Below are 21,034 nucleotides of genomic sequence, written 5' to 3'. Positions count from 1 at the left end.
TACAAGGACAGAGCCGCATTCAGAGTATGATGGACTTCGGAGAAGTTAACGCCGCGACAAAGCCTCCAATAGGGTAAGTATGAGAAATCTCCCTGAATGCAATGTTGTTCACGAGTAATAACTACCAGTGGCGGCTGGTGATAAAAATTTTGGGTGGGGCACAGGTTATGGGGGCATGCTCCACGGGGAAGAATATCAACTTTAAAATCTGGATTTTAGCATGAGAATATATATATAACTTGTATTAAAGGGCAAACTGCAAACACAACAAAAATATAATGTACAACAACTGACAAATCAACTGGAATAGTCTTTGTTAGCAGAGTAGACCTAATGTTAACAGAATGGACTTAAACCCTTTGTCTATCTGTGCAGTGGTAAGGTGAATAATTCTAGCAGCTCAAATGGATTGTACTGTCCAGACAGTTGTCTTGTTTAGCCATTCAACTAGGCATTATTTATTCAATGGAGAAAGACATGGAACACAATGCAATTGTGATAATAAATGTGTTCTTTGTTACTTTCAAACCCTGTGTCCCTCCCCAGTTACACTACTTCAACATGAATTTTGCCCTTCGTTCCTTCAGGCCTGCAAATCTCTCAATGACTTTCTGGTTAAAGTCTGTCATTTCAATCACCAGTGTCTTCTCCATTGACATCATGGCCAATGCATTCAGCCTGTCCTCTGTCATGGTGTTCCGGAGAAAGGTTTGATCCTTTTCAAGGTCGAGAAGCACCTCTCTGCCTCCGCCGTGGTCATGGGTGTGGTTATGAGGATCTTTAGGAGAGTGACAGTCTCTGAAAACACTTCTCCAAGATTGTTCTCCATAAAAAGCTGGAAGAGGTCCACAGCACCACGACAGGCTCTGAACTCCTCCTTGCTGTAGAGGAGATTGAGCTCGGTCTTCAGCTGGCTTCCACTGAGCATTGGGAAGGCCTTCAAGGTGCTGTTCAGTGCATCCTCCGGAAAGGCCCCCTTGTACTCTTCAAACCTGTCCCCCTGCAGCAAGGTGGCACTGACCAGGTGGTTTGTGAAGGAGAAGCGCTCCTTGGCGTGTCCAAGTATGGTATCACAGACCTACAGAGAGAAGAAGAATTAAAAAAGAATCAATAATAATAATATGTTACTGTTCTTTTTTCATGCTAGTGTTTTGGGAGTTCTAGCATTCTAGCGTTGAAAGGTTAAAGGTCCCATATCCTTTGAAAACAGTTTATTGTTTTTGTACTCAGAGGGCTTATGCCAACACTGTGAAAATCAGAAATCTGTACCTATTACAGTATTTCCATAATTTCCTAATTCATATTTCTCCATATTTTAATAACGCAGGGTATTTGCAACATAGCAATGACCAGGAAGTGAATTAATATATAAAATAATATATGGGACCTTTAATGTTAAAACTATACTGAGCACAGTTCCCTCTCCAAAATGTCAAATATAGTACTTTTCTGTTTTTAATAGCTCCTTATTGTAAATGATGCCTCAGGATCAAAATTATTTTTAGTCACATTTCTCAAAATTGTGTGCCTTCATTTTATTTAAACGAAGGCCTCCGGTGTAACATGGACTGTGACTGATTCTACAACATCAAATGTAAGAAAAAATTATTATATGAAACTAGACATTTTTCTACATTTAAGGTTCAAACACAACAGTAAATTGAATGAAACCTATAGAAACTGATTTCCTGTTGTAAGCTCACAATGAAACCTGTTTTTCTCCATACATTTGAATATATGCAATTACCCTTTTGTCTGTATCCGACCCTAGAAAGACAGAACAATGCTGAGTCACACCAGAGTGATTGCCCGGCATTGTTCACCCTATGGTCCCCTTCCTTACAGTATTACAAAAGTGAGGAGTGGGACCATAGGTTGAACAATGCCGGGTCAAATCATTCTTGTCTTTGTCTAGCCACTCCCATTCTGTGTCTAACCTCCTTCTCCATCTGATGTTGTCTTTCCATCATAGAATACTGCGGATGGTGTGGAGGAGGGGCGTTGTCGATGAGACGTTCTAGGGGCCCTTTCAAGTTCCTTCCCAGGGCTAACTCGGCCGGCGTCCGCCCTGTCGTCTCATGTTTGGCGATGTTGATGGCAAATCTGAACCCTGGTAGCCATTTGTCCCATTCCTGGTGTCGATCTCCCACAAACGAAGCCATCATGGTCTTGAGTGTGCGGTTGACACGTTCGGTCAGATTGGTTTGAGGATGGTAGCTGGTGGTGAGCTTGGGTGTCACTCCCCAGCTGTTGTAAAGTTCCGCCAGGAGTTGGCTGGTGAATTGGGGGCCTCTGTCAGACAGGATGTACTTAGGGACGCCCCAACGGGTGAAGATCTCCCCTCTGAGAACTTGACAAAGCAGCCGGGTCTTGCTGTCTTTGAGGGGAAACAGCTCTACCCACTTGGTGTAGTAGTCAACGACCACCAGAAGATACACATTCCCTTTCTTGCTCCTTGGAAGGGGTCCCATGTAATCCACTCCAAGCATTTCACCCGGTGCTTCTACCTGGGTTTGCTAGATAAAACCCTGGGGTTTGCGGTTTTCTGGTTTATACTGCTGGCAGACTGAGCAACATTTGACATGCTGCCAGGTGTCCTTCCTGACAGTGGGCCACCAAGCCACCTCCAGAATCCTCAGCAAGGTTTTGAGACGGCCCAGGTGGGCACCTAGTGGGTTGTCATGGAAGTATTTCAGGAATGGCCTGATTAGACTTTCTGGGACCACCAGCTGGTATCGAGCTCCTTGATCTTTGACTGGTATGCTCCGATACAGCACATCCTGGTGTATCTCAAATCCAATCCGGTCAGGTCTGTTTGTGGACGCTTCTGCTTCTGCGCGCCCTTTGCTGGTTCTCTCATCATTTTCTTGAGCACGTGCGATTTCTTCGAGAGAGAAGTTGGCAAGTCGGTGGTGTCTCGAGCCGTCACGGCTAGGCATGGTGCAGGAGCTTTTGGATAGTCTCCTTGGGACGAGGTCACCGATCTTGAGAGTGCATCAGGCACCGTGTTCAGACAGCCTTTACGGTAGTGGACAGTGAAGTTGAACTGCTGCAACCGTAAGGTCCATCGAGTGAGGCGGGAAGAGGTTTTTGGGCTGTTGAAGGCCCAGGTGAGGGCTGCGTGGTCTGTGTAGACGTCGAACTCTGGTCCTTCCAGGTAATGGCGCCATTTCTCCACTGCCCAAACCACCGCCAAACACTCCTTTTCAGATGTTGAGTAGTTCTTCTCTGCTCCTTGTAACGCCCTGGAGGCATAGGCGATCACCTTCTCTCCTTCCTCTTCGGTGTACAACTCAACATTTAACACACATGTTTCTAATGATGTGATCAGACCAATTGGGCAGGGTAAAAGTCAGTTCAGAGTGCACAGGTGGCACATGTGCATCCATCTACAATGGACGGAAACATACAGAGAGGCAGAGGAGGAAGAGTTCTGCACTTTTCTCCCAACAACAAGAAGCACTCATTGTTGACATGGTCCTTCAAAATAATGCCATCCGACTCTGTGAAATCCAGCAGAGTGATTGAAGACAATGTCAACTTTGATGGTGTCCTCACATGCAACAGACAAGTGTACAGAGTACCCTTTGATCGCAACTCTGCAAGAGTTCTAAGATATCAGCATGTGCAAGTAAGTGTAACCTACACACACTTTCAGCACTGATGCTTCCAGTACAATTCTATGCTCCAGTACAATTCTATGCTACTAGGCCTACTGTTACTGTAGGCTAGTAGTTGCAGTTGCTACGTTTACGGTACTGTAAACTAGGATATTCTTCATACTGAAATGTCACTTTGTGCCGAAACAAGAAACCAGAGCAACATTTTTGTTCAAGCATTGAATCGTATTAAAGTTCACAATATTAACATTTTCGAATCTTGAACGTAACTCTACTCTCGACTCCCAGGTCCACTAATCGATCGTTGCAGACAGAGCAGCGGGACATCGAACTCTCACCAACTTGACAGGGTCAGACATGGCTTAATCGAGCATGGAAATGAGTTGTTTCTGCAGATGACCTTCTTTACACATCTTCCGCTGTAATTTTCAGTCGATTGGGGGACAAATGTCAAATTGATTTTCACGAACGGTGACTATATTTCTAAACATATGCTAGAATGATACTATAGGCCTGACAGTAATCGAACAATTAGAACCCAGTGTTCTATAATGCTGGTCCGGTCATTAATTAAGAATGGGTCACAGTGAGTGTAGCTGGATTGACTAGCTACACCGGTGTTATCATGACATTGTAACATTGCAAAATAGCTTCTATTAAATGTTCAGTATGCATGCCATTACTCCATTGCAAGGCACATTATCGTTGCAAGGGAAGTGACTAATGCACGCGCCCTTTTCTCTTAGGTTGAAAATGATTTCATTTGATGACACATTATGGTTAAAAGACACACAGTCACAGTCTTTGTACTAGTCAATAATACATGCTCATCTATTGCGATTCATAGAAAAAAACCATCTTTGACATAAATATCTCAGCTCTCTAACCTTTTAGTCTATCTTTTAGTCAATTGGGTAGACTCTGCGGCTTTATCTAAGTATACAGGCACCACCCTCCCCCTATAGGCGACCATCATTTAGAATGGGCCAAGTAGGCGGTGGGCCGAAGCTGTCTATCTGCTTTCGTTTGTGAAATGATCGATCTACAACTACAGACTAGTTGATTTTTTCATATAAGCTAAATAGTTTTTTTGGGAACATGTTTCCGACAGTTGGTAGACGATTTTCGATCAACGTTTTATGAAAAGTAAACTTACGATCCATAAGTTAATAAGGAGAATGATTGGGGCTACTATGCCGCTAACCAATCAAAACCTGTTAAAGCGTCACCTGACTTGACGTCTGCCAATGATATTCCTTCAAAATACGGAACTAGGAAGTAAACAACGTATTATCTGGAAAGACGAGAAGACTGAGTTGTTTCGGATAACTTTACTGTCAAGTAATGTTTCAGGTAAGATTTGCACGTCATACTAATTCATATCACATATTAATGAACAAGTCCATGTCATGTTGTGTCAATACAAACATGTTCTAATATTAGAGATGCTCCGATCAGGGTTTTTGGTGCCGATCACCGATCACTGGAACCAGTGATCTGCCGATCCGATATCACCGATCACCGATCACAGCGTCGAAAATGGCAATTGAAGCTTTTTTTTTTTTTTTTTCTTTCCTAGCACCAGGGGAGCCACCCCTCCTAAATTTCGTTGTTTGGTACCTGTACTATAGCAATGACAATAAAGACCATTCATTCATTCTATTTATTGTGTAGCATTAATTATGTTTTTAATTATTCTTAACACCATTGATATTGTATATTAAGTATTCAAATGAAATTAGGAGATGAGAAAGTATCATGAATTGACAACCATCTGTGACCCAGGGAATTCTTGAGAGTGAAGCACCACTTTAGTCAGCTCAAAGTTTGCGTTGATAAACTGCGCAGTCAGGCTCAGCGTAGACACAGGACTGACACTCGAACTCCAAATGTCAGTCGTGAAGCTGATTGACGCGATGTTGTCCTTCACTAGGCTCCCGATGTATGTGCAGACAGTGTTATATAATTCCGGCAGGCAAACATCAGTGAAATATTTTCGCCCCGGCAGCGTATAGCGTGGATCCAGGCAGGAAACAAGGCGTTTGAACCCGGCGTCTTCCACAACAGACAGGGGCTGCTGATCAAGGCATATGAATTCTATTACTTTCGCATTTATTTCCTTTCGTTTCTTGTGGTCGTTGCCGTATGGTTGCTGTCGTTGCAATGTCTCGGTAACAGTAAGCTGAGTGAGTGGTGTCGAACGTTCTTTCGACGACTCTTTCTCTCTGGCCTTAGTGCTCGCCAATGTATTAAACTCGTTATATTCCTTCGTGTGACAAGCCTTCAAATGCCGTATTATATTCGTTGTATTGAAAGACCTTGCGTGCGTTCCTCCCCGAGGTATTTCTTTTGAACAGGCATTACAAACGGCATATTTGTTGTCTCTTTCCGACACGGTGTAATATTTCCAGACTGGCGACGCCATTTTGTAAAATGATCGGTCGGGTTTGATCGGCCGTTTTGAGAACTCCGATCAAAACCGATCAAGGCCATATCGGCCGATACCGATCAGCGCCGATCAGATCGGAGCATCACTATCTAATATGCTATTTTAGTGAAAAATCCGACCAAACATCACCCGCGATTGTGAAGCTAATGAATTAACAAGCTAGTTATCTAACTTTAAAGGGTACAATAGCTAAGTTACCAATGTCAACTATGTCTATTCTCAATCATTTCAGTAATAATTGTGCCAAATTGGGACCAGTAACATTAACGTGTGTGTGAGTACGTTACAGTATATGTGTGTGCAAGCATGTTTTTGATATTGTCAATCGTTTCATTTTTACGAGGTGAGCTGGTAAGACAAAACCCAAGACTAAGTGTATCTTCACTTGCCTTGCCTATAATTGACGAGACTAGACAAAGATTCAAGTGTTTAGAGAACATTTATAACACTAGTGTGTTTTCGCAGTGCAAACACAGACACATGTCTGTACATGGTAGGTTGTTAGATTTGCATGTGCATCTCCCTTTCACACATTTTGTTTTTTTGCAGGAGCAGTATACAAGCTCTAAAACTGAAATATTTGTCCCGTCTGCATATTATGCACTGGGCGGGAAGAAGATGTGGTTTTTTATTTAGGCTGAACGTAATGGTAGTCTTTGAGCGGAGAAGTCTAGGCTTTGGTGGTGTATCATTTTCAGTTTGACCTTCTGCTTCTACTACATTGTAAGGGAGGGGGGGGGGAGGGAAGGGAGAGAGAGAGACATATGATACTCTATGCATTGTAATAGTAATGCTTCCAAAGTTATAGCCTAGTTTATTTACAACTCTCCTAATCTGTTTCCCCAGGTAACCCCAGATGCTCAGCCCTGGACTGCACTGCACATCTTCTGGACCTGACCTGACAGGGCTGACCCTGACCCATTGATGCCTTGTTCATATCTTGTTCATGTCATATCTTAGCTTGTTTATATCATATTGTTAATAATGTTCATGTCATATCTTAGCTTGTTTATATCATATTGTTAATAATGTTCATGTCATATCATGTCATATTAATCTTAGCTTGTTTATATCATCTTGTTCTTATAAATAACTTATATTGCTATAAAACACACCTGCAGCCTCCTGTACTGATTTTTCCCTTCTCTTGCGGGCTCTTTCAATGTTTCGTATGTTGGCATACTGCATATAGCATTGTCTATGGTAGCCAATATTGTGGTTATAGTGGTTCTCCAGCTGCAAAGCCGCAGAGAGGAAAGCGCTACAGAGAGTCGTGAGATCGGGCCAGAAGATCATCGGCGCCCCCCTCCCCTCTCTGGAAGAGCTGTACAACACACGCTGCCTCAGGAAGGCCTCCAAGATCTCCAGAGACCCATCCCACCCTGGGAACGAACACTTTGTTCGGCTGCCCTCAGGCAGGCGGTTCAGGACCATGTCCGCAAGGACAAATAGACTGAAGCTCAGCTTCTACCCTAGGGCCATTCAGGCCCTGAACACAGCAAAGACCTAGGTTCTAGGCCCTGGACAATCTAGACAATTTGATGGCAGCTACTAGATTGTAATCAAGTGCAATACTGAAACACAACTGTGAACATTTCAAACCTGCAAACTGCGACACTTTAAATGAATGTGCAATAATACTATGTGCAATATGACAACCCTCGGGTACATAAGGTTCAGAGATAGGAAATGTTAGGATATTTATAGCATAGCATAGAGTACAGCACAGTGTTTTATTTGTATAGTATAGTATAGTGGATAGTGTACATAGCTTTTATTTATGTAAACCAGCTCTTTTCCCTTCTTGTTTTGAGTATTTTTTTTCCTAGCACCAGGGGAGCCCCCCCTCCTAAATTTCGTTGTATGGTACCTGTACTATATTAATGACAATAAAGACCATTCATTCATTCATTCATATTAGCTGCCACATCTGGAATGTAACTGTCTACTACTAGGTTATATTTTTTTTACAGCCCTTTCTGCAATTTGGCTTTCTGCAGTGTGAAGATTCACCCACTGTAGAGAACAATGTACAAATTTGGTCCAACTTGCATCTGAAAATGCTATAATATTGTCCGTTCGGTTTGTTAAATGCATACAACACTCCATAATTCATCACATCTCGTTATTTCCCCGCGGTTGCTAGGGTTAACATCCAGTCAGTTGCTAGGGTTAACAGCCAGTGTTTACATTTCGGGGTCCTAATGAAGCCGTACTCGAATTCTGATTGGTTTATCAACTAGAGCGACCAGCGATGTCCCTGAGCAGACAGACGATTAAAAAATAAGTTTGTGAAAATCTCTGACATAACTAGAGATGACAACACATTTTATTAGACTTAGTAGAATTACTTAATATCATATGTTAAACATTGTGTACTCTATAGATGGAAATCGATAAACTTCACAAAAAACGCGTTCGGCCCACCACCTAAAGTCAGTTAACATGTATTTTGTGAAGTATCCCCTTCATGTTATTGTTCAGTTGTTGTAGTGTAGGGTAGTGGTGGTCTAGTGGATAGTGAGTTGGACTTGTGATCGGAAGGTTGTGAGTTCAAATCCCGCCTGAAGCCACACCAGTGTGTGCCCTTGGGTAAGGCACTTAGCCCTCAGGGGGAATGTCCCTGTAATTCGTAATTGTAAGTCGCTTTGGATAAAAGCGTCTGCTAAATGGCAAAATTAATTAAAAATTAATTAATTTAATTAATTTAATTAATTAATTGTTCAGTCAAAGGTCAATGTCCAATACACTAACTAATTGTACTAATTGTGAAGCCTTCTGTGTGACAGCAGAGACAGACACCAGACAAGAGACAGACAGGCTCCAACCTCCTCAGGACAGTACTTCTCCACCGTCTCCAGGGCGCCCAACGCGTTCCAGCCTCCCACGGCGTAGATGCAGTTGTTGAGGCAGGCCACGCCCACGTGGGCCCGTCGTGTAACCATGACAGGCAGGGCGCTCCAGCGGTGGGAGATGGGGTCGTACATCTCGGCCGAGCGCAGCCCTATCCCCTCGTCACCGATACCCCCGATCACGTAGATGAACCCTGCAGAGCGATCAAAGGCCACACAGATCTAGTTGGTTCAGAGGACCTTCCTAACAATAACATTACAATAACATTACGAGTGTTCATTAAGATCAAAGGGTAAATATGGTGTGAATATGGTATTACATTTTGCTTGTACATGTACTATATATATATACATTTCTTCTTATTCTTCTTATTTTATTTGTTTTTAATTATCACTGAATAAGCATGCTAGTCTCTAAATCATAGGTTCCTTAGTGATCTCTGGGAGAGCCTAACCCTGTAACTCGCAGCAGCCAAAATAGTATCGTGGAACCGCCATGTTTCCGATGATCTCCCACTTGTTCTCTGCCGGGTCGTAGCGCTCCATCGTTTTCCCAATCTCCGATCCGATCCAACCACCTGCAAGAGCACAGTAGTGAGGTCACATGATACTCTATTCACATCTACTTCCATGTACTGCATGTCCCAAGTGACAGGCTGGTGTTTACCTAGTGCGTAGAGCGCCCCGTGACAGGGGCAGACGCCAACTCCACAGCGTGGGAAATTCAAAGAGGCTACTGCCGCCCACTGCTTGGTCACTGGATCATATCTCTCTGTGCAGTCGAATATCATGGAGTCCTTCTCGCCTGGGAAATAGCAAATGGAAAGCACAATTATATTATGACTGTGATTGCATTATGGCACTTGTACATCGTTTTTGTTTTTACTCATGAACTTGAGGGACCACCATCTGTTGATTTCCACACTGTGTATAACGAAGTTGTTCTACTTCTACCTCTCACAGACAGATAGACAGACAGACTGAGTGCACTGTGATATTCTGACGTGTAGTAAGAATATAATGTATAAATGATGAGACACACACTGGATATCAATTTGGCTCTTTAGTTATTCGACGTGCACACATCACAGCATATGCATTGACTGACTCCAGACTGCGCATGACCGGGTCTTGACTCTTGACAGTGTATCGAGTCTACCACCGGGTGGCAGTAGGTGGTCTAAACATTACATCACTCCTTTTTTTTTAATAAATGATAAAGTGCATAACATTCAAACAGTCCATTAACTTGGAACATTGTTAACTCGGAAGAACATGTTAACAGTCCTTTGGTACTCCTGCTCTTTAATCGAAGTCACGCAGGTATGCGGGAGGTTGTCTGTTCTCCCTAACTGGATACCTCGGCGGAGGTGCGGGTGGAGGCGTAGCTGGGCCTACTTCCTCACTGACCTCTGAACTTAAGTCCATTAGAGTGTCTGGGTTGTCTCGGACAATCTTCTTAAAGAATGAACTGTTCCTAGTGGTGGTGTAACCACTTCTTCCAGCTGTTATCATGGAACCTTTGACATCGATTACTGTGAGCGGCTCTGCGTTGTAAGGCGTAGTAAGCTTGTTCTGTTTTGGTTGACGACACAGGACGGTGTCTCCTGGCTTGATGTCAGAAGGCGTAGCGTGTCGTCGAGCATCTGAGAGAGCTTTCATCTTTGCCTTGGCCTCTCTGTCGATTCTGCGTATCTCTTCGTCAGCAGGGATGGTGATTGTGTCTGCTGAGGGTAGCTTGGTGGTCATCTTCCGTTGGAATAGTAACTCGGCAGGTGACGTGTTCGTCGTGCTGTGGGGAGTGGACCTGTACTCACGCAGGAAGACGTGCAGCTGTTGTTTCCATGGCATCCTCTGCATCTGGGCGATTCTGAGTACTTTCCCGACGGTGCGCATGAATCTCTCAGCTGTGGCATTAGCTTGTGGCCATAGAGGTGTTATCTTCCTGTGCTTGAACCCTAGGTAGTTGGCAAACTCAGCGAACTGGTTGCTGTTGAAAGGAGGTCCGTTGTCAGTCTTAACAATTCTTGGGATTCCAAACATGGAGAAGACTTTGTCCATGACTGGTATGACTGTGTTTGCTGAGGTAGATCGAATTGGCTCAACAATTGGGTATCGTGTGTAGTCATCGACTATAACTAACAGGTATTCTCCCGATGGGAGTGGGCCATAAAAGTCAGCACTAACACTGTGCCATGGTGCGTCTGGCAGCTCAGACATTTTGAGTGGTTCGGTCCGGGTAACTGGAGTGTTCACTTGACATGGGAGGCAGGTCTTGGTGATGGTCTCTACCTGTTGGTCTATGGTAGGGAACCATACCTTTTCTCTGAGTAGGGCCTTTGTCTTAGCTACGCCCTGGTGGCTTTCATGAGCAATCTGCAGCGCCCTCTGCTGTAGAGCTGCAGGTATGACAATCCTGGTGCCTCGCAGTATGATGTCGTTACCTGTGGACACTGTGAGTTCATCACTGACGAGCTTGTATGGTTTCAGTGCAGCAGCACCTGGTGAGCGGTCTGTGATTAAACGCCATGAGTTATTTCTGATGTGTGCACTGACCTGTTGCAGGAGTGTGTCTTTCAATGTCTCTCGCTGTATCTCTTGTAGTGTCATCGCCTTGGGTGTTGCTTGAAGTGCTACGAAGTTAACGTACTCCTCTGCAACCTTGGATGCTCTTGTGTTCTGTGACGACTGTACCGGGAGAGGGTGTCTAGACATGTAGTCAGCTGGATTGTCAGCTCCTTTTCTATATTCCACTCTGAAGTTGTACGGCTGTAGTCTGAGGCCCCATCTCTCGATCCGTGCAGGTTGTTTTGATCTCGGGTTATTCCATATCATCTCCAATGGTTTGTGGTCGGTTACCATGGTGAATGGATGTCCATACAGATACAGGTGAAAATGTTCGCAGCTCCAGATGATGGCTAGGGCCTCACGTTCTGTTTGCGAGTATCTCGTTTCTACATCACTGAGTGCGCGGCTGGCGTAGGCTATGATGCGTTTCTCTCCCCCTCCTCCTTTCTGACAGAGGATGGCGCCTAGCCCCACCGGACTTCCATCAACAATGAGCTCCGTCTCCTTCCTGGGATCGAAATATGACATTGTTGTGTCGCTCGTCAGGCTGTCCTTGAGCGTCTGGAGTGCCGTAGCTTGATCACTGCCCCACTGCCACGGAGCGTCCTTCTTCGTGAGCCCACGGAGCGGTGCAGTGATGGTTGAGTAGTCCTTTATGAACCTGGCGCAGTAGTTGGCCATGCCCAGAAGACTTCTGATCTCACCTGGATCTTTGGGGTCGCTGGCGTCGTGAATGGCTGACACCTTCTTTGGATCTGCAGAAATCCCGTCGGCAGAAAAAATGAACCCAAAGAATTCAAGGCGCTGCTTGTTGAATTCGCATTTGTTGCGATTGAGTGTCAAACCACTGTCTTTCAGTCTTTTAAACACTGCTCTCAGAGTGTCGTCGTGTGCTTCCTGAGAGACGTCATAGATGATGATGTCATCGCTGAGGTTCTTCACGCCCGGTATACCTTGCAGCGTCTGGCAGATGGCGTTCTGGAACACTTCAGCGGCGGATGATATACCGAAGTTCAGGCGTTTGTATCTTCTTAGCCCGAGGTGTGTTGTGAACGTTGTGATGTAACGACTCTCTGGATGCAGCTCGAGCTGGTGGTAGCCTGCTGTGAGGTCCAACTTCGAGAATACCTTGGCACCGTTCAGCTCGTGTATTACATCGTCCATTGTTGGGGTGATATGTCGTTCTCGCTGAATTGCTGTGTTCGCCTGACGCATATCAACGCAGATTCGGACTTTATCAGGGTCTTTTGGCTTCGGTGGTGTGACGATCGGGGAAACCCAGGGTGTTGGTCCAGATATAGTTTCAATGATACCGTCGTTCTCCAGCTTCTGAAGCTCCGCCTCGACCTTCTGACGGACATGGAAAGGGACCCGTCTGTGCGGCTGGCACGTCGGTTGGATGTCGGGGTCTATATGCAGTTTCACCTGGAAGTCTTTCAGCTTTCCGATTCCGGTGAAAAGCTCTGGGTAGCTCTGCAAGAGTTCATCTGCGACAGTACGCCCACTGGGTGGCATCACTGGCGGCGTGTTCACCATATTGATGATCTGGATCAGCCCTAGTTCACTGGCAGTTGCGTAGCTGAGCAGAGATTGTCCGGCGTCGCCTCTGAGAACGTAGAACACACTCTCTGTCCGCTTGTTAGTAGCCTGTACTTTGCATGCAAATTTACCAATGATAGGTAGAGCGTTGTTGGACCCATATGGAAATATTTTGATCATGGCTGTGCTGAGCATAGGCTTTGGGTCAAGTGTGTTTAACACATCTTCATTAATTATGTTGACAGCTGCTCCTGAATCAATCAGTATTTTAACACTGACACCATTCAGCTTGATGTTGGTCTGGGGTTGCTGTATACTTGTGCTGTTGATTACATACACATACCTTTCGTCTCCACTTGATGAGTCTCTTGATTTGGTCTCGGAGCATGCTGTCACCTGGTTCACTTTCTTAGTGCTCCGCTGCTTGTAGTGAGCTGTGTCTTCCTCTTGGCTTTGATGTGCTAATTTCTGACCACGGCAGTGTTTGGCATAGTGGTTAGGCTTTCCACAGGCCCTGCAGTCCTTCCCTCTGGCTGGACAGTCACCCTCGTGTGGATAATTTCCTCCACAGTTTCTACATTGCAAGCTCTTCTCTTTGTGCCTGTATGCTGCATGTTGCTGTTTGGCGCCCTTGAGATGCAGTGCATTAATTGCGGTGACAGCCTTCTCTTCTATGCTTTCTGCTTGTTGTTCAGAGATCTCTAACATTCTCCCTAGGTCTAACATATTAGTCAAAGTCATGTTTGGCTCTCTGAGCGCTCTCCTGCGCAGCCGTGATGAGGTACAGCTCTGTATTATTTGCGCGACTATTTCTCTGTCTGCATCTGCAAATTCACAATCTTTAGCTAGCATCCTCAGTCTGGTATGAAATGTGTCTAAAGACTCACCGGGAAGCTGTATGGCTTGTCTGAACTTGTACACGAGGTAGTGTGTGTTCTTTTTCGGTGAGAAATATCCGTGGAGCTTCGTCTTTGTGTTTTCATAGTCATCACTGTCGTCAGCCAGCGTGTCGTAGATATCATGGACTCTCTCTCCAGCTAAGTGAAGCAGCAGTGCCCTTTTCCTTATTTCTTGAGTAATGTTTGTGGCTACGGTGTAATTTTCAAATCGGTTGATCCATTTGTTCCATCGCGTTCCAAGCGAACTGGGATCGGTTTCTGTGTCGAATGGCTGTATGGCCATGTGGCCCGAAAATGCCGACTGCATGATACTAGCGTTAGCCTGGGTAGCTTAGCTTAGCTTCTTGCTAGCTAACTACTCACTTCGACTTTTCCGGACGGATTCTTCTTCTTCCTCCTTCAAAAATCGACACTGGTGGCGTTTCCACTTTGAATCCTCGTCGCCATTGTGATATTCTGACGTGTAGTAAGAATATAATGTATAAATGATGAGACACACACTGGATATCAATTTGGCTCTTTAGTTATTCGACGTGCACGCATCACAGCATATGCATTGACTGACTCCAGACTGCGCATGACCGGGTCTTGACTCTTGACAGTGTATCGAGTCTACCACCGGGTGGCAGTAGGTGGTCTAAACATTACATGCACTGTCTCACCTCCCACCACGTAGACCATGCCCTCCAGCACGGCCACACCCAGCCCACTGCGGGCCTGGTGCAGGGAGGACACAGTGGTCCAGTATTGACCGAAGGAGTCAAAGCGCTCCACACAGCTGAGGGCTCTCCTGTCACTCCAACGGCCGCCCGGCAGCAGAGTGAAGCCTCCTGAGAGGGCGAAACCAGACGTGACGTGAGAGTGTTTTTACTACGCAAACGTAGGGAGATGAGGGCTGTATTGAAACTTGATAATCAAATGATTTTACAGGAACAACAAAGAGGTCTCCCCGCCACTTTTTTTGGTAAACAGCTGAGGGATGGGGCTGGAGAAATGTAACACATCTCAAATTAATAGACTGAGCTATGTATGCTTGGGCTCAAGAATTAATGGCTACAAATCATTAATTTAAATGTCCAAAAATGTATATACCAATCCCAGACTGCCCCTTTAAAGTTTACCACAGAGGCTTACCTATGGCATAAAGATATGTCCTGGCTTTTCTTCTGGGCCTCATCCTAGCAGGCTGTAACAGACTGTACATCTTATTCTCCTTGGGAGACTTGGTCACCTCTGTGTATTCTCTCAGCTGAGTCTGCAGTGCCACCTGCAGGCTGAAGTCAGAAATGCCTGCAAGGAGAAATTAAATGACTAGTCGGTCAGTTTATGCATGGAATCATCCAGTGCTGTCAAGTCGTGAGTCGTCAAGGTGAGCTCCAGGCTTCTCTGTGTACTGCCTCTGAACTGTACTGTGGGTCTCAACTACCTTCGATGTACTTGAAGAGTCTCTGTGGGGAGAGCAGAGGGAAGCGTACAGGATCCAGCACCTCCACCACATGCTTCTCCCTCTTGGCCACGTCCTGCAGCAGCCAGTCCATGGCTGCCGTGAACACCTGGTACTCGTCCTCAATCCTCAGCTCCTCGCTGCGCAACAGCTTCACCAGTTGGTCCTTCGACAGGCCCCAGAACTCATCAGACACACACACCTAGACAGACAGAGTTTCTTTGAGTTTCTTCTTTGAGTTTCTTCTTTGAGTTTTTATGTGTTGGCTTGAACGTTTTTTTTTACTGATTTAAAGATGGGATATTCGTTTCTGTCATAGCTACATACAAAGTAGATTAAAATGAGTGGTAAGGAGAGATATCCTGCCTTGGAGAAGTCATTTAGGAACTTAAATATTAAAATTATAGAAAAGGAAGATAAAGGGAAAGAGAGGGATGAGGAAGGAAAGAGAATGTTGCACCTGCAGGAAGTGGACATGGATGTAGTTCTCAGTGAATTCCAGCATGTCCAGACAGGCGATCTGCTCCAGGAACTGGTAGACACCAACGCAGTTAGATGGGTCCATGTGGCCCTTGAGGAACTCTCCACAGATGGACACCACCTCACTCAGCTGCAGCATGTCTGCTGCCACCATCAGCTCCTGCATGTTCTCCACTGTCACGTTGATCATACCTGGGGGGGTGGGGGGGGCAAGCAGCTCAGACTTCATTCAGAGAGATGCACACAAACAAAGAAGCTATCCTATCATCAATCAAAATAAGCATCACCTAGGCTATATAACATGGTGGTGCAATTCATGTGTATTAGCTTTCTGAACATTGGCTGTTGACTGAGAATAATAGCTAAAGAAAGGACCTTAAATAGTGTAATGAATGAAGTAATGTCCTATGCATGAATGATACCAACAATATATCTTTCTCTCTAATCGTTGTGTAGATACTGTCTGTGGGTGGAGAGCATGTATCCTGTCAGGACCTGTGTAGACAAACTGCAGCAGGACCTCGAAGACTTCGGCCTCCACTCCCAGGATCTGGACCTCCTCGTTGTCAGCCTCACTCATCCCCCCGGAGAAGAGGGCAGAGAAGTAGGGGCTGCTGGCAGCCAGGACCAACCTGTGCACACTGAAGACCCGTCCACCCACCCTCAGCCTCACGTCACAGAAATCTGTGCGGAGCCTCATCTTGTTCATTTGGGCCAGTATGAGTCGAGCATAGCGGTCAGAGGCATAGAGAGCCTTCTCAGGGCTGGTCAGAGTCCCCACAGCAGCAGCGGTGTCACCATGGCTGCTACTCCAAGAGATGGAGGTAGAGGCAGGTGGGGAACGAGGTGGACCCATTAAGGACATGGTGACTCAGTCACAGAGACAGGGGCTGTGGTGTGTCCACCCGCCTACAGCTTCATGGCACAAGATTCTCTAAGCAGACACGTCATCTGACTCTAGGGCGAAAAAGGATGACACACATGACTGTGACTGACACACTTTCAAAAGTCACATTAAATTATTCATAGTTCATTAAGTCATAGTAATACATGGAGCAAAGATGTGGTGCTATTGTTTAATCGTGACTTCAGCTTGAGTGTTTGTATATACAAGACATTGTGAGGGATATGTGCTTGTCCCTATTGAGTGCAATTGATGCATTATGTAGAGACTGTTAACTGTTTTCTCAAGAGATCCATTTGTGTCATTATAGTCTTTATTTTTGTACACATCATCATCTGATCTGGTTCAAACTTGCACATGACACATTTCCTTAAGCAAATTTCACCAAAACAAAATAAAGTAGCAATGCGTAATAACATAATTTCCACAATAGTTCAGCCTAAATCCATAGTTTTAGTCTAGCTGCAGAATAACAGACTTGTATATTTAGGTGGGCTAAAATCAGACATATTTTGCTGTAGCTAAATAAGTATAATAACATAAGAACATGTTATCTTTACAAGATGTGCAGCAGCATCAGTTGTTTAGGTGTCGTGAGCTTAGAATGATAAGGTTCTATCTCCGTTTAGGGCAGTTCAGAGATATTGAGCGTCAACGTTTTTACATTCCATTAAGTGTCGTGAAATTCTAAGTCTTTACATAATAGGGTACGATATTTATAGTAGCTTTCAGTTGTTTGAAAACGGTACTGTCAGGCCAAAACCTTCCGCTTGCCAAAAGCTACCGGGGGTGCGGCCTAACGCGTCACGACCAGCTGGCACGCGCACGCGTCACGACCAGCTGGCGAGTGTTTTTGAAACCTCCGTTTTGGCCGCCATTAGCGAAAAGCTTTAATTTGCCTCTACAAGTGTTAATATGTCATTTTATGAAGTTTTAATATGTTTTCAGGCGAGAAAGTAACCATATATATTCACAAAATGTATCCGGTTTATCAAAATAACCCGTTTATATATGAAAACACATATAATGCTATCGCGTCTCCACAGGCTAAAGTAGAACTACACTCATATCCTCAACTTATGTCCTAATCACACTACTGTCATACAAGTCGTACCTTCTCCTTGACATGGACATAAACACCTGCTACCTTCTTTGAAAGAAATCGCGATTTATTCAGTGAAAACTAGTACACCATTCAACATAGCATAACAATAGCATAGCATTCGCGGACACAGTCAGGCAATGCACCTAGCACAACAATAGCATAGCATTCGTGGACACAGTAACATAGACAGATAGACAGATAGACAGCTAGACAACTAGACAACTAGACAGCTAGACAACTAGACAACTAGACAGCTAGACAGCTAGACAGATAGACAGCTAGACAGCTAAACAGCTAAACACCAAGACAGCTAGACAGCTAAACAGCTAAACAGCTAAACAGCTAGACAACTAGACAGCTAGACAGCTAAACAGCTAAACACCAAGAGCTAGCTGTCTAGTTGTCTAGCTGTCTAGCTGTTTAGCTGTCTAGCTGTCTAGCTGTTTAGCTGTCTAGTTGTCTAGTTGTCTAGCTGTCTTTGTGTTTAGCTGTCTAGCTGTCTAGCTGTCTTGGTGTTTAGCTGTTTAGCTGTCTAGCTGTCTATCTGTCTAGCTGTCTAGTTGTCTAGCTGTCTAGTTGTCTAGTTGTCTAGTTGTCTAGCTGTCTAGTTGTCTAGCTGTCTAGTTGTCTAGTTGTCTAGCTGTCTAGTTGTCTAGCTGTCTATCTGTCTAGCTGTCTAGTTGTCTAGCTGTCTATCTGTCTAGCTGTCTAGCTGTTTAGCTGTCTAGCTGTCTAGTTGTCTAGCTGTCTAGTTGTCTAGTTGTCTAGCTGTCTATCTGTCTATCTGTCTATGTTACTGTGTCCACGAATGCTATGCTATTGTTGTGCTAGGTGCATTGCCTGACTGTGTCCGCGAATGCTATGCTATTGTTATGCTATGTTGAATGGTGTACTAGTTTTCACTGAATAAATCGCGATTTCTTTCAAAGAAGGTAGCAGGTGTTTATGTCCATGTCAAGGAGAAGGTACGACTTGTATGACAGTAGTGTGATTAGGACATAAGTTGAGGATATGAGTGTAGTTCTACTTTAGCCTGTGGAGACGCGATAGCATTATATGTGTTTTCATATATAAACGGGTTATTTTGATAAACCGGATACATTTTGTGAATATATATGGTTACTTTCTCGCCTGAAAACATATTAAAACTTCATAAAATGACATATTAACACTTGTAGAGGCAAATTAAAGCTTTTCGCTAATGGCGGCCAAAACGGAGGTTTCAAAAACACTCGCCAGCTGGTCGTGACGCGTGCGCGTGCCAGCTGGTCGTGACGCGTTAGGCCGCACCCCCGGTAGCTTTTGGCAAGCGGAAGGTTTTGGCCTGACAGTACCTTTATCCGCGTTCGTAAATTCGCCAGAGCCCAGCCCACACTGGGTTCAATGTTATAATGGACCAAGTAATTTGATTGGACGAGAGGCCGTCACTCGCAAAGTGAATTTACGAAGGCGGCCCCTACATTCTCAGCTCACTGGACACTGACGTGTTTCAGTTCAGTGAATGGACTACGCGCAGTCGAAGCTCTGAGAAGCACTGAATGATTGGATGAACGACTCTTTTGGACAAATCTTTTTAGTGAACTGATTGTAATGAATGAGTTCACTGAAAGGAACTGCTTTGCCCATGACGTCACGACAGAACTTTCATGACCCCCCCCCCCTATATATATATATTTTTTTTTTGTGCAAATCTCCATGATTCACGTGGATGACCTATTTTGAGTTAAAAACGGCGAATTTCGCAGAAAGGTGACTAGTTTGCATCACTGATATATTATAATTATATTATGTTAATAAGTTAAAAGAACATCAGGTGTAGGGCAGTATTTTTCCAGTGATCTCTCTCTCTTGCTCTGAACGAGGGTAAACAAAAATGACATGACTGCTTTCTGGTTATAACCGCTTCACTTTTTCGAATTGCTCATTAAGGACGGAAGACAGCAGAGACTGAACCCAGAACATCTGCTTGTACAGTTTTCGATTTGGTTGGCGCCCATAATGTAATGTCTCCCTCGTAATGTCAATTAGATAATTCTCCATAAGCCCACCTCTGGAAACCTGTAGCACAGAAACCCGGAATCCCCCATGGAAATTGACTTTAAACTGAGCCAGGCCAAGTGAAGAGGGATTGCTATATATTTTGTATTATTAATTTTTTCATTAGTAGTATTAGCCTGCTGACAGTCTGAAGGGAAGGGGAGAGAGTGAGAGTTCAGCTGGGTAACAGGTCATTCACCAACACCTATTAGCATGTCAGGCTAGGGGCTGCAAGGCAGGGAGAGTTCAACTACTGGACAATCCACGTATGTGCGAGAAAGGGAGGGAGGGAGAGGGAGAGGGAGAGGGAGAGGGAGAGGGAGAGGGAGGGGAGGGAGGGAGAGGGAGGGAGAGAGAGAGGGTTCCTACAAGTTTCAACAAGTCAAATTAAAGACCGTTTTAGACCTTTTTATAGACCTCTTTGAATAGAATTTTAGACCTATTCGCGATACCGTTTGGTAGCTTTTTGTCATCCTCGAGGTGATGAAATTAGGGATTTCACTGCCAAACAGACAAAAAAGGAAGCGAATTGGCATTTTTTTGGTTTGCAGCTTGATTCATTTCCACGTAAATAGATGTGGTCAGACTGATTTCCTAGAGAGAGAGAGAGAGAGAGAGAGAGAGAGAGAGAGAGAGAGAGAGAGAGAGAGAGAGAGAGAGAGAGAGAGAGAGAGAGAGACTGGACAATCCCTGGCTGCTTGGAATGAAACAAAGCATTATGGATGTATATGATATATTATTAGAATAGAATAGAATAGAATAGAATAGACTTTATTGTCGTTGTACAGTTGCCTATACAATGAAATTGTAGTGGCTCTTCCGAAGGTGCAAAAAAACACAAAACATATTCACATATTCACAAACATATACACATATAAGATAAACATTTATGAACATGTCTTATGTCTACTGTTCAGTGTTCTGATGGTCCATGGGTAGAAACTGTTGGACAGCCTGTTTGTTCTAGCCTTTATGCTCCCGTACCTCACTCCAGAGCGCATCAGGCTGAACAGGTGGTGACCAGGGTGGAGGTGGTCTTTAAGAATCCTTCCTGCTCTGGAGAGGCACCGAGAGCGTGCCACGTCATCCAGGGAGGGCAGGGGACAGCCGATTATTTTTTCCGCTGACTTCACCACT

The 21,034-nt window shown here is 44.7% G+C and overlaps 1 protein-coding gene across 1 annotated transcript; it reads right to left on the bottom strand.

The window, feature by feature from the left end:
• Positions 1 to 2,707: 2,707 nt before the first annotated feature.
• LOC308165350 (uncharacterized protein) lies at positions 2,708 to 16,716 on the bottom strand (the record flags this gene model as incomplete). The annotated part of the gene is made up of 9 exons (XM_080539508.1): positions 2,708 to 3,292; positions 8,898 to 9,115; positions 9,377 to 9,499; positions 9,589 to 9,726; positions 14,590 to 14,757; positions 15,062 to 15,217; positions 15,354 to 15,573; positions 15,832 to 16,043; positions 16,347 to 16,716. 9 exons carry the CDS (start codon positions 16,714 to 16,716, stop codon positions 2,708 to 2,710), a joined length of 2,190 nt encoding a protein of 729 aa, XP_080395634.1.
• Between the last annotated feature and the right edge of the window lie 4,318 nt (positions 16,717 to 21,034).

Source organism: Nansenia antarctica (genome assembly GCF_963989245.1).
Source record: "Nansenia antarctica genome assembly, chromosome: 9".
Classification (NCBI taxonomy): domain Eukaryota; kingdom Metazoa; phylum Chordata; class Actinopteri; order Argentiniformes; family Microstomatidae; genus Nansenia; species Nansenia antarctica.
This window is presented reverse-complemented; position numbering and strand designations above follow the sequence as displayed.